Source organism: Cibotium barometz, chromosome 66 (genome assembly GCF_041138505.1).
Source record: "Cibotium barometz isolate CiBa-2024 chromosome 66, ASM4113850v1, whole genome shotgun sequence".
Taxonomy (NCBI): domain Eukaryota; kingdom Viridiplantae; phylum Streptophyta; class Polypodiopsida; order Cyatheales; family Cibotiaceae; genus Cibotium; species Cibotium barometz.
In genome coordinates, this window is record NC_141111.1 from 7940276 (window position 1) to 7954675 (window position 14400).

A 14400-nucleotide genomic window follows, 5' to 3' on the forward strand; every position below is an offset into this window, starting at 1 on the left:
ATGAAGCATGGACACTTGATTATTTATTTGTCTTATCTTATTGATGATTGTATTCCTGCCTATTCTTTTTATGGTATTATTCGTGTGAGTGATGGGAGTGCAAAGACCATTTTTAACACCATTCTTTCAGAGCTAAAAAGAAGTAAGTTTGATCTAACGAAGCTAATTGCTTTTGGGTCTGATGGCTGTAGTACAATGACAGGAAAGGAGAATGGTGTCGCCACACTTCTTAAAAAACATGTTAATCCATACTTGACATCCATTCATTGTGTTGCTCATAGGACAGCTTTGGCTGTGTCTTCTGTAGCGAAGAATTTGGAGATTTCCAAGAAAATAGAAAAATTGGTGAATTCCATTGCCCATTATTTCAATGCAAGTGGCAAAAGATTGGAAGAGCTAAGGATCATACAAGAGGAGCTTGCTTGTCCTATCTTGAAGATGGAACACACATTTGATGTTAGGTGGTTGAGCCGATCGTCGGCTATGAGCAAGGTGTGTTCTTCTCTTGATGCTATTCTTGTGGAAACCAAGGAAAATGCTCCGAGTATATTTGCAGAAATTTCCAGGTTTGAAATTATCTATTGTCTTCATTTTTTAGCGGATATTTTAAAAGGTATGGCTATTGTGAGTAAGATATTTCAAAAAGAGTTTGTAGATGTGACTACAATCCATGATGTTATCCAAAAGGAGATCAATTTAATTCGGCAATATTATATTGATCCTCCTGATGTTGATTGTAACGCTCTTACTTGTGACATTGATGGTTTTGCATTTTTACCGGATCATGGACCTGAGAAGGGTCACTTGTTTACATTGCGAGGAGCTCTTCATGGCAGCATGTTTTTTGACATCAAGATAGATAGGGACATACTTGAAGTAGATCTAGCATCAGCCCTTGCCTTTCAGGTATCTTTTTCGAAAGAAATTATTGCTAACCTTGAAGCACGTTTTGCAGACAATACAATATTAAGCAGATTACGAGTACTAGTGCCTGCACAACATCCTCTTCTAGAGAAGATGCTCAAGGACTATGGTAAGTTTGAGGCTCAAGAAATAGCCTCGTTCTATGGTAAGGAAAAGTCTTTGGAGGTAATGAATTTTTCTTCTATCATTGATGAAGATGATTTTATTAGTGAGTTTCGGTCTTTTAAACAGCAAGCTTCAATTAGTTGGGTACGCTACAGTCTTCCTGATGTTACAGCTGCAATAGCATGTAATCCAATGTGGCGAGACTCTTATCCTAATGTTTTAACTCTGTGTCAAATTGCTTTAGTTCAATGTTCAAGTAATGCTATTTGTGAAAGAGGTTTTAGCACACGCACACTTATAAAGACCAAGTTGCGTAATAGCATGGAGTTACGGACCTTGGATGCTATTATGAAGATCAATATTGAAGGACCCTCCAAGCTATGTGACTCAGAGTTGGAGGAGAGTATGGTTTTATGGGGAGCCAAGGCTCATAGACATCTCTACACGGTGCAAGGTATTTGTAGCTTAATCATCCAATGATGAAGGTACGCTTTTTGTAGCTTAATCATTTCTTTTGATCACTTTTTTTTCCATATTCACCTACTAACTTGTTATGGGAGTGGATGAAGTGCATGCACTTTATCCACTCCCCCAAGAGGGCTTGGTGTAGCCATTCAAAATGGTGACGGGGTTCAATTCCCCAACTCTCTCCTTGTATGTCCTCACGTGTTCAATAATATATATTTTTTTATCATTTTGAGCATAGATCGTGATGTGAGAAGGATGTTTTGCAGATCATGGATGATGCTTTTTTGTCTACAATGACCATGTGTGTTGTCATATTTCATGGCACATTGAAGGTATGGTTGAGGTTTTGGTGTTTTGAGCTTTGAGTGAGACTATAATGTTTTGAATATGTGTAATGATGATATCATTTATGTGCAGCTACATCGTGCTCGATGACAAATGCAAACTTTGTCAACCTACTCAAAGCTTGCAACGATTTACCATGTATGTCGTCCTTTTATTTATGCAAAATTTGAATATGAGAAAGAACAAGATTCTATTTTTGAATGAAATAGCGATAGATTTGTCGAAAAGGAAAATTTTCGGTTCAATTCAGTTTGAAGAGGATCAAGCTTGTCCAAATTTGGCAAAGCCTGTTCATCTTTGGTCAAGGGGGATATTTTGCTGGTTCACTTTGTAGGTTTCCCGAGCCCTGGTGGTGCCATGTGCCCAAGAGCTCAAAAAAAGAGAAGAAGGATGCATTTAATGCTTGTGTATGTGGGTTGTCATGAGATGGCATGGCACAGACTATCCAGGGACCAGTCTCACCAGAGCACGATGCGCGAAGCTCGAAGCTGCCACGTGTATATCCCGCCCACCTTTTGGGGGAGGCACCACCAAAATTTTGAATGATGTGGTCGCCAAGTGGGATTCAAACCTAGTACCACCTGACTCAAATCCTGACACCTTAACCACTAGACCAAGGAGCCAATTGTGATACACATACGTGCCATATTTTATATATTCTAATACTGCTACTCCTTCTCCATCATAATTGCCTGGAAAACCATGTGCACTCTACCAAAACCACCTTACCTCCATAATGACCCCTACACATAGACTCGGATTATGAGAACTAATTCATTCCTTATGAGGACCTTTTTTGAGTCTAAAACTCCGCTAATGCTACGTGAAGAAAGCTCGACATATTCTTAATTTGGAAATAATTGATCTAGTTGGGAAGCCCGGTCACATTTCTAGTACATTAACAGTGAACGAAAAGAAAGGGGAGAGCAAGATCATAGAGCTCACTAAGCTAAATAATTTTATACTGGATGTTCATAGGTTGCAAATGGCTATGGTGAAATTTAATGACATTAGTGTGTAGGAGTGCATTGGAAAATTGGTTTGGGTTTTACCACACACAACGTCAATATTTCTGTCAATATAAGCATTGATAAAAGCATTGATAATTAGCTTGACGGAAATATCGACGTTGTTATTGGTTTTTTTTTAATACACCATTATTTATTTATTAATCATGCACAAGCTTAAAGTCATGGCATGAAATTGGAAGCATGAGATTGTAATGATAGAGTGAGCCTAGAAAAAAATGAGTCTTTTGAATATTTCCCTCGAGGCTTTAAATTTATATATCTATCTCGTTTTGAAGCTTGATGTGAGGTGGTGAAAGGGAAAAAATTGGAAAGAGTCAACTTGACTCTGATGAACACAGCATTGGATCCAACCATACTTGAAAGTGATGATAGGCAGTTTGGAGGGTAGTCAAAAAATGAGATCTAGTGGTTAGCAGCATTTCAAGTGTGTTGCAGATTTCAAGTTTCTAATTTTCAATGTTGTTGTATTGCAAATGTTATCAATGCAATTGTCATTTTTTTAATTATTGATTTCTCAGTAGTGTCGTATCCTAATTTCCATGTTTTTTATAGCTCCCCAAAGAAACACATGAGATTCTGAAGTGGTTCTTCAGCCAAACTTAGATTCCTCATGTGATAGAATGGCAGTCCAATGGTGAAGTGCTTGATGTTGATGGATATGGATCATGTGAGGTTGAATGGCATTCGGCTGCAAATCTAAAAACTTTGAAATGCATGTATGGCATTCCTCAAGGATCAAATGCCAAGTTTCCTTGTTTATATTGTATGCATGAAAGAAAGGTCTCTAAGGGAAGCAAGGAAAAAGTATGAGCATGTGAAAATGTAGACTGGAATATGGCCCCAAATCGTGATGCAATAGATCCAAATTAGGACCCAATTCTTCCAATCCCCTTGATTTGAGTTCATATTTGTGCTCTACATGCCATGGTTAGTATTATTGAAAAGATGGTTTATTTGTACATAGTATTTGCATGGATTATGAAATCACCATTGGAGAGTGAAAAAACCTACAAGAAATAGAAAAATTACTTTCAGATGCAGGTTTGCATTCTTGCTAGGTCGAAATTGAGAAAGAATTGAAAGATCAGGAAAGACAGGAAATGTTCCATGCAAGCTATGATTTGGACGCGCAAAGGCAAAAAAATTCTTATCTGATCAAAAGGAGGGAGGTACATGATCTACAAAGTTTGACGTGTGGCAAAAGCTACATGGAAGATGTTCCTGACCCGGGTTCTAGAGGTCAAGCAAGGTTGTATAAATGAAAATCATGGCTTGCACTTGATCATTTAACACCTCTGTTGTAAAAAGTAAGGTTTGAAGATGGAGATCTAGCCAAATTGTTGTGAATCAATTTTACAAAATTTATGAAACAACATGGGGTGCAACAAATGTAACATAATACATGGTAAGGCTTCATCCATCTAGTGCTTCTAATTGCTACTTTAGACTTACCACATACTAACTTGGTGATATTGTCGATTTGAAGCACATTTATATACACATGGACCATAGTTTGCGTGAGAGTATGGAAGCCTTGGGATCTCGTCAACCCAGGGCATGGAAAGGTCACACTGGCAAGCACGATGTGCCTACCAAAGAGCCACACAACATGGTGGAGGTGCGAACGGAAGTAATCCAATGAGGCAACTGGTGGTATAGGTGAATTCACGTGAGGGCAAAGGCAAGGATGAAAAGCGATGAGTCCAGAGTTTCACGCGCAGTTCATATGATGCATTGTGCACGAAGAAGAGAAATTAATAATTCCTCATAGGCTAGGAAGAATCATGCTGAATGGGTGAGAGGCCATCGAAGAGAAGGCCATGTGTGGAAGAAAAGGGAATGTGATAGGGCATTGTATTTTTCATTCTAAATAACTATTTTAAAGTTTTAAAAAATGGTTTTTATGGCCTTTATAAAGAAGGCCAAGTTCATTTCTATTGTGTCACTTCTATTGTGTCCCTTCTCCCTCCATCCCCCCTCCATCCATCGCATCCCACATGCACCAGCGCCAATCTCCCATCACTCTCACATGGCATGCATGAAATAGATGGCAAAGAGGAATGTTCCCAAGGGACATCCTTTTCCTAATTGAAGCATTGACACTAAGACCCCGGGGAGGTCACTCATAAACATGTAACATAGCACCTTAGTTAACGGAGGGGTATTTTTTTAATATGGGGACATACATGCCGTTTACATGCAGGAGGGGATTTATAAAATAGCAACTCAATGTAATTTATATGTGTAGATTTATGGAGGGGTGTATAAATTTTAAGATTGAAAAATGTATACATGCAAAAGGGGGTTAATCAAATACATAAGAAAATGTAAAAATGCAAGAATAGGGGTATTTTTAATACATGCTCTCTTGCATGTGCTATGTGGGTTTTATGAATAGTGAACCCCTCGAGACTGAGACTGAGTCAGAAAGTCCGAGATCCCTAGCAAAACCAACGGAAAAGATTCCAATTCGAAGAAAGACCATCACAGAGGAGGAGGCCCAGAACAGGGTAGCAGAAGGATAGGCAGCTAGCAGCATCAACAACGAAGCTGGGACATCCCATGCATGATGATTAATAAATAAATAATGGTGTATTAAAAAAAACCAATTACAACGTCGATATTTCTGTCGAGCTAATTATCGGTGCTTTTATCAACGCTTATATCGACAAAAATATCAACGTGGTAGCTTTGGGTTTTGCGCAGTCTTCTCTAGACAGTCTGCGCCATGTCATCCCATGATAGCCCACTTGCACAAGCATTAAATCCATCTTTCTTTTCTTTTTTTGAGCTCTTGGGCACCCAACTATGGAAGTTTTCTTCTCAAATTCCATGGTATTCTTGGAACAAAACCACAAATTGAAACCACATATGGCACTAGGAATAGTAAATGCACATGCCACCTCATATATGAAATTGGACCACAAAATGGAGCACTATCATTGGTACACCTCAAATCCCTCACTAATCCTCTTGGATTAAATTTTTTTAATACGAGGCCCTCTTTTGAGTCCAAACATCCCCTAATGTATAACAATGTATTCATTAATTTTGGACTTTTTATGTGTGTTTGGACATGACCCAAAAACCCTACAGAATCAAAAAATCAATTTTATGACCCTATAATTTCATGGTACTTAATGATAAAATATGGTGCTGTACGGTTCTAAGAATTTGGAAATTGAAAATATGAGTTATAAAAACCAACATGGTCATGGCCATTTGCTAGTATTTGAAATAACAATACTTATCAACCCAATTTCCTATGATTTGGGGAACCATTGAACACTTCAGTATCAATTTCCTATGATTTGAGACAAACACTTGACTAACCAACTCATAATGAACTAACAAATACTTATTATAGTTAATAAGTAACAAATAGCTACTAAGTAATACCTTAGTAACAATCATTTCCTATCATATTTTCCACACCTTGTGAAATAAACTACTGACACTATTGATGCTTGGCAATATGGCCCTTGCCCCTAAAGGAGACCCCTCAAGGGATATATTGACAAGCATCGATACGATCAGTAGCTTTGAGTTAACTAACATTTAGTAGTAGCACTTGAGTAACTAACTCATAGTGAACTAATAATTACTACTAATAGTTAAGTAGTTGGTAAGTAACTATCGGTACTAAGAGACATTGACTGTTATTAAGTAATAGTACCGACTCTTACAGAGATAACATGTGGCGTCATGCATGTGAATACAAAATTTTGTGTTGTGAATCTGTAAATCGCTTTGAAAACAACCATTTCAATGAGCAATATAACCTCCACACATTTACCAAAATGACAAATAAAGAAAATAAAATGCATTTGTATGCAAGACAACGTTGTTCAAGTGCTTGCAATATCAGGAGACATAGTATTGTTACAATACTAAACACTACTAAGGTAGTACTCATCATAGTACTACAATTTGTTAAAAACAATTACTACTTCCTATAATTCAAAATCAAACATCAATGGGCCATATTCATATTAAATCTTCTACACAATGAATACCAGGACAAAATTTTAGCCCTTACATATATATTACATTCTGCATGTTACAGCACTTCATGCTCAATGATACTAGCTGCACTTCTTCATCTACACTATCTCCTTCCACTTCTTCTTTCCTTAGCATTCTCAAGAATTCATGTATATGGCGTGCAGAATTTTCGAGTATTCTTATTCTCCCTTCGACCATGAATTGCTTCATATGCTTCTTCATTTTCTTATCCTTTGCCTTCCAAGAGATGATGATTGTTTCCGTTGGTTGCTCTGATATCTCTTCATGAATAGGTATCCATTCCTTTTTCATATAATTAATGTACAATGTTGCATTATCCATGTCCTTTGTCCTTCCTCTTGGCTCGTACCATAATGCTTTGAATGTGGTGCTTCGATCGTGTTCATCCTTGCTTGTCTCCACAACCTTTAAAACCCAAAATCTTACACTCTCACATTCACCATCTGCTAGCCAAACCGCTACAAAATCATTGACTTCTATGTGTACTTCTGGTTTGAACTCTCCTTTTAAACTGGATGGTCCACATAATGGACATGGGAGTAGATATTCAAACTCCATTCCAATGTCTAGTGTAGGGTGCTCTGTGTTATTGACTTCTGGCCAAAAGAAAGTACACTCAATTTCATCAACATTGCCTTTTCACATTTCTTCTACATATCTTATCAGTTCTTTGAATTACAAAGGAATTCTGCTTCTGCCAGGATGGATATTGCCACATCATTTCCTCTTTGTACGCAATAAAAGCTCGTAATCCATCAATTTCACTTTGATCCTTGTCATTAGATTCCTGTATGTGAGCCCAGTTTGGAGCCATTTCCATGCTTGGGATCGAAGCTAAAATAGAGTATGCTTCTTCTCGCTCCCATTTTGTATCAAATGAATATTGTTGCCACTGCATTACTAGCTTTTCATCTTTCAAGAAAAATCTAAAGTTATGTGGATGGTTGTGCCCTTTCAAAGCATCACTACCCATTTTCAGAAAGGGATTAATAAAGTTCTTCCAATCATACATCCTTTCTAGCTTGGAGCATTGTGAGCTTTCCTTTTGACCTCCTATTTGCCTGCTGCATCTCCTTATCAAATCATCCATTGTCTCCACATCTCTTTGTTTTAGCTCTCTTGACACTATGCTAAAAACTTGATCAATGTCCTCATGTGTATGCCCAACTAATAAATTTCCTAATTCTATCTCATTGAAGATTTTATGTGCAAGCAACATAGAGAAAATTGAAAACATGAATACATTCTTGTTCTCTCTCCAACAATTATATGCTTGTATTCTTAGAATGGCTCGTAGATGACCTTTTGTTGCACGTACATTTTTTATCGCCCGCATAATGGAAGTGACTACTTGATTGCTATCATGAGGATGCAAGGAATCTATCCAAATGTCTCCAAGGAACTTAAAGCCATGCACAAACACTCCACATAAATGTGTCTTCAAAAAGTGCTTCCCTTGTAGTTTTGGAGGAGTACAGAACAAGTGTGGCAATGTTGCTGTGTTTTGATCCATACCATCTACAATAAGACACATGTACTTCCCTGTAAGCTTGCTCCTTCCAAATTGCATATTTACGTCGTGCATGTCGAACAAGACCATGGTGATATTGTCTCTTTCTTTTATACAATTCCTTTTCCTCTGGTTGGGTGCATTCTCAATTGATCACTTCAAATCATGACAATCATTACATTTTGACATCTTTTGTCTCCTTGAAATCTTCACATTTGCAAAGTTTTGTTGCCACCGTGCATAGAAAGTGTGGGAAGAAACCACCGATTGCCCTCTTTCCCTTAGTTTCTCTTCAATGCATTCAAATACTTCATTCTTTCTTAAGCCCATGGGAAGGTGCTTTTCGGTGGCCTCTTGACCATTAGGAAGTTTGCAATACAAGGGGCAAAGCGTTTTCTTTCGAAAAATCTCATAACAATGCCTCAACATGTAAAGTCGCATTTCTTGTTTTGGAAGTCCCTTCATTTCCATGAATGTTGTAGTTGACTCCTTCCTTTTATTTGCCAACCAGATCCCAATATGTTCCATGTGACAAGCCCGTCAAAACTCAGAATGATTTATTGCATATTCTCTTTCCATGAATCACAAGAGTGACCTTTAATACTAAATGCCTTTTCTTATCATTTTTTAGGAAGCAAGACAATTTTCCAAGGATGTATTCGTTCCGTTCACTCCCTCTCCGCTGCCACACATTTTCTTGTATGTCTGCATATCATGCATGTCAAGAAAATGCATGCATCTTCGTTTGCAACATTCAAACCCCAAATCATTTCTCATGATTTATGCATCCATCATTCTCACTCTCTTACTTGGCTTGGGTGAGTCTCCTTGGAATCGCTTCCTCTTCAAGCACCTGTACATTCTTTTTTGTTGCACTAGTACATTTAAATGTGATAAACATGCTATTTTGGGATCCCTTTTGTTCTTTGTGACTTTACCTCCATTGCACGTTTCATTTTCAGCTTTCGAATTAAAGTCAAATGCCAAGTGCTTCCTTGTTGATTGTATGTTGGGGGATTTTGTTTCTAGGATATCACTCCTAATGCCTTGTGCCACCTCTGTGTCAAAGAAGACACCACTCCTGATAGGGTATCACTCCTAATCCCTTCTGCTTCCTTCATGTCAAAGAAGCCATCCACTCCCGATAAGATATCAATCCTAATCCCTTGTGCTTCCTCTATGTCAAAGAAGCAATCCACTCCTGACAGGATGTCACTCTTAATTCCATTTCCTTCTTCGATGCCAAACAAGCCATCCACTTTTGATGGGATGCCGAACAGCAAGTGCGGGGGGGGGGGGGGGGGGGGGGGGGGGGGGGGGGAACAGCAGGTGCGGCTGAGGGGGGGCGTGAGGAAGAAGGTGGGGGAGGTGACAGGTAGGGGAGCGAGCAGCAGGCTGCAAGGAGGAGAAGGCAGGGAGGTCGTGAGGAAGGTGGCGGGTGGTTGACGAGCAGCAAGGCTGCTAGGAGGAGATGGCGGGGAGGGTCATGAGGAAGGTGGCGGGGGGGTGATGAGCAGCAGCTCCTCTCAGTGGAGCTCCAAAACCTCATGAAGGCTTCAAAAAAGGACATTGACTCTTGGGTTGTGTGTTGTGACTTCAGCAACCTCAAGTCCTTGGAGGATCAACGAGGCAGAGGCCTGGAGTTTGCGGGCATCGCTCGATTGGAGTAGGAAGCCTAGGAGACCTTCCTTTTCTCTATGGGAGGCATGGATTGTTGCCGTGAGGCCTCTTTTCGAGACAGATGACTAGCAGCCTTGACTTTTCATAAGGCTTTATGAAAGATGGAGGACGACTGCACATACTCTACATCAACAATTGGGCAGCATGCAGAGGGGACTAGATGGGCATTCTCATTGGAATGACTCTCTCTGACCATGCACCGTTTTGGTTGGTCCCTGGACACTCAAGATCAATCCTTAGTCATGTGAGGCTGCCGCATCCTAGACTCGATCCACCAAAGAAAGGAGGTGAGGTTGTAGATTACAGAGCTAAGTGGGCTGTCGGGGAGGACCTTGCTGAGTAGGTGGCCCGGTTTCTTTTTGGAGCCAGTTAGATATGCGAGGAGGGAGTGACACAAGAGGTGTGGGAGCAAGAGAGATGCCTACGACGGGACGTAGCCTCCATTCACCAGTTGCAGGCATTCCTAGGTTGGAGGCGCTTCAGTTGCAGGAGATCTAGGCTAGGATTTCCTTTGAAGAGATTTTTGGTAGGAAGTCTAAGTATGCCTACCATTCTTTTTTCTGCTTTTTGGGCACGACAGGACGACCGTATGAGCAAGAGTTCTTTAGGACCCACCGGCTGAAGTTTGCCGGTGATCAAATAAGATGCTTGAGAGCACAGGATGGCAGTTTGAGGGTTGGGTCAGAGGAGGTGATGGACATTGCCTCTGACTTCTATCGACAATTGTTGTAGGCAGAGGCCTTGTCCACGAGAGCATGGTAGTGCAGAGAGCAGGTATAGAGTTGTATTTTGCGATCGGTCTCGGCTCAGATAGGGACAATGCTGAATGCCTTTGCAGAGCAGGAGGGCCAAAAGTGCCCTAGGTAGGATGGCCTCTCATGAGCCGTTCTGATCACTTTTTGGGAGCAGGTAAAGAACCCCATCTTAGCAGTTTTTCAACAGATATTCAGATCTGGAAAGATGAGGAGTAGCCTGACTGCAGGGCTAGTATGCTTCCTCGCAAGAGGGGGGGACAGGTAGGAGATCCGGCATTGGTCCCCCATCATATTTATGCCTATGGCAGTAAGACCCTGTCTGAGCTGATTAGCGGATGGGTGAGGACATTCCTTACTAGACATCATTCATGATACTCAGACTGGTTTTGTTCAGGATTGTAGCATCCTGGACATCTTCACCTTCTTTAAGGAGATAATGGCCAGCACGTGGTTGCACTCCTCAAATTGCATGACAAGGTGGACTGGGAAATCTTAGAGTGCACCCTTTGGTGGATGGGTTTTCAATTGCAGTGGGTCACTGATTTATCTGCCTTTACAGATCTGCAGGCATCCAAGTCAGCATTGGGGGGTGCATGGAGAGAGATTTCCTCTAGGGCACTCCGTCAGACAGGTTTGCCTACTAGCCCCTTACGTGTTCTTGTTCTTTGACGAGGCCATGACCCATTTCCTTAGGGAGTGGGTTTTAGGTATGAGGGGCCTGAGACTAACGATCTGGGTGGCTGCAGAGATGGTGGATTTCGAGGATGCAGATGACGGCATTATTCATGGGGAGGATGACATTGGGATGCTGGACAGACTTCGCCTGGCGCTTGAGATCTTTTCCTAGTAGCTGGGGAGCAAAGATCAATTGAACCAACTCTGTAGTCTTTTGGACAAACCCGGAGGCAGCTTTGGATTGGGGTCTACACTTAGGCTTTCGTTGGATTTTGCGAGGGTACACAATGAGGTACTTTGGCTTTCAGGTGAGCCTTCGACATCAGGACAACACAACAGTACTTCGTGCCGGTACTAGATTCTATCTGCAGGAAGTTGGCATATGCTGGAGCTCTGCTAAGCATTCCTTAGCATGTCATGTGCACTAGTTCCAGACATAGGTGCCAGTGATACTTGGCTGCACAGTCAGCACTAGTAAAGATAAGGCCTTGGTACTCCCAAATGCGTAAGAATTTCTTCCTCCACTCATGGCTAGCCTGTGAGGGACCTTGAATCTAATCCCAATATCTTTTGAGAAAATGGATAAGCTCGCCCCAGATGTCAGCCTATGTCTGACAACCTATCCTCGAAGCACCTACAAACACTAGGCCTTCCAAATGTACCATCCCATCAAATTACTGATAATCTCCCATACCTCGCTCCTCATGCTCTGGTCCAACTCAGTCTAAGCCTAGGGAAGGGCCTCCAGGCCACCAACCTCACAAGCACCATGCTCAATGAGGTACACCATGTCGTGTATCTCTGCCTCATAGAGCAAGTATCTTCCTGCACCAACAGGAGCCAGCACAAAGCCCCCTAGGTGACAATGCAGAAGTCCAAGGAAGCCCTCCATATAAATTCAAAACTCTCACCCCATACCCATTGTGCCCTTGGGTATTCCCACAAGCAATGCTTAGGGGGCTCAAACCGCTAGTTCTGGCACCTCTGGTGGTAGGTACCACCTGACCAATCTGAGCTAACCAATTGCCCACCGGAAGCCCACCATGTGCAAGTAGCCACAAGAAAGTGATTGTAACATAGCTGGTAGGGCTTTGGTGGTGAACGAGGTCCTCTTAGCAATTGCTTGGTATGTCTTGCTGGTGTTTCTCTAGAGGATGCATTGCACAACTATGGAGGCCACCCCGGAACTTTCTTTGGGCTGGCTCTGACGGATTTGAGGCTACTCGCACTCGTGTGGCATGGCATACGATCATTTGGCCAAAGCCAGAAAGGGGTCTTGGCATGATCGATCCTAATCTTTAGAGCCAGGCCTTGCTGGGGAAGCCGGTGGTGCATGGGTTCATGTCGAGGGGCAATCATGGAAGCTACTGTTGTTGTAGGAAGGTACCAAATCCTACCAGTCGAGTTGGGTGGGAGGTAGAGGGCATCGATGAGATAGATCTCTCCGATTGCATCGACAACTGTGTTGTGCTCTTCTTTTATGCACAGCTTGGTGGTGGTATGGAGGCTCCTGCGTTAGAGTCTACAACAACACCCGGAAGCTGTCAGGAGGAGATGGGAGGCAGAGTTTGTAGAGATGCTTAGAGATACCTGGTTATCAGAGGCCACTCCGGAGGGTCATGATTGGTTGGTTTGGGTGGAGAGAGCTCTTGCTAGAGCCAGCATGGCTTGTCAGGCCAAGGAAAAAGAGAAAAGATCAGACTCAGGGATCGGACTGTCAGAGCTGAGGTTTCTAGACTCAGGGATCGGACTGTCAGAACTGGTGTATACAAGAGATTTGCTACTTGCAAGGCTGCAGCAGCAGGTTGTCCTCTTCCACCAGCTACTTCAGAGTCACTTCGCACTACGCGTCTATGTAGACAGGCGGAGATGATTGGGCAGGAGCTTGGAGGCATGCGAGATGCTTGGCGGACATATGGTTGTGCCATTGTGTCCGACGGATAGTCTGCTGACATGCGCAAACGACATGTCATAAATATATTGGTGACATGTTGTGCTGGCACAGTGTTTTTGAGAAACATTGATGTGTCTCTGCCCGGCCTTTGAGTGACAGGTAAGTGTTTGATGAAGGAAAGTCTTTTTAATAAAGATGTGATATATTCAAAACAAGTTATACAATAGGTGGGAGAGCAAGTACTCTATCCCTGGCCTCAACAATGTGACAAAAAAGCCATGGGGGTGGTCTAAAATGCCACGACATCCCAAAAGGCGTCAAATGGTGCAACATGAGGGATGTATTTGACCATTGGACAACCGACTAGACTAGCGGAAACTCAACTGAATAGCAAAGGAACCGAGAAAGAGATGGAGATAATGATAGATCTGACACGAGACGCCGATATAGGGATGCATGCAAATGTGCAGATGCTATAATGAATCTGAATGCTGATTACAATGCTGATCGGGATCAGATCTGGCTTTTAGGATATCTTCTGATGCAAAGCTGCAAACTGCTGCCCCGAGGGTGAGCCTGTTGAGCACGATGCTGAGGACCAATGGCTGACTGAAAGGCCTCGAATGCTGCTCCTGTTGCTGCCCAAGGGATGGCGGCCTGTTGTTGATGCAGGAATGCTGAATGCTGTCCCCTTGGCCTGAGTGTCTGTGGGGAGCTTGGCAAACTGCTACCAACACTCGTACCGATGACCTGTAGGAGAACACCATCCACCCACCTCCTCCAGGAAACCACGTCGTCTGCCTGAAGCCACCTCCTGTGCCCTGGTTCTGAGGGCGATGTTGAAGTGAACCTTGATGTTGCCAAAGCCTGTACAAACTATGTGATCTTCTGTTGTCGATGGATGTCAGATCTCTCCATATTTGTCACCAATGGTCATGTCGGCAATGCATGGACTGACTGACTGATTGATTTTTGACTTTTTTTCTT

At 42.1% G+C, this 14400-nt stretch overlaps 2 protein-coding genes across 6 annotated transcripts in view; both read left to right on the forward strand.

Moving 5' to 3' along the window:
• On the forward strand, window positions 1–11691 carry LOC147602725 (uncharacterized). The gene is made up of 5 exons (XM_086797606.1): window positions 1–1483; window positions 10670–10779; window positions 10999–11076; window positions 11376–11475; window positions 11591–11691. Exons 1-5 carry the CDS (start codon window positions 1–3, stop codon window positions 11689–11691), a joined length of 1872 nt encoding a protein of 623 aa, XP_086653732.1.
• LOC147602726 (putative N-acetyl-gamma-glutamyl-phosphate reductase, chloroplastic) overlaps window positions 9466–14400 on the forward strand; it is a 25989-nt gene continuing 21054 nt past the window's right edge. For 2 of the 5 annotated variants that reach the window (XM_086797652.1, XM_086797654.1), the window contains exons 1-2: window positions 9898–11475; window positions 11591–11827. Coding sequence is in view for 2 of the 5 variants with exons in the window: in XM_086797651.1 (XP_086653777.1) it covers window positions 11807–11827 (21 nt within the window). In the remaining 3 variants the exon portion in view is untranslated. Of the gene's footprint in view, window positions 9499–9896; window positions 11476–11590; window positions 11828–14400 lie in introns of those variants that run through there. The other 3 variants (XM_086797651.1, XM_086797650.1, XM_086797653.1) reach the window with 3 other exon arrangements.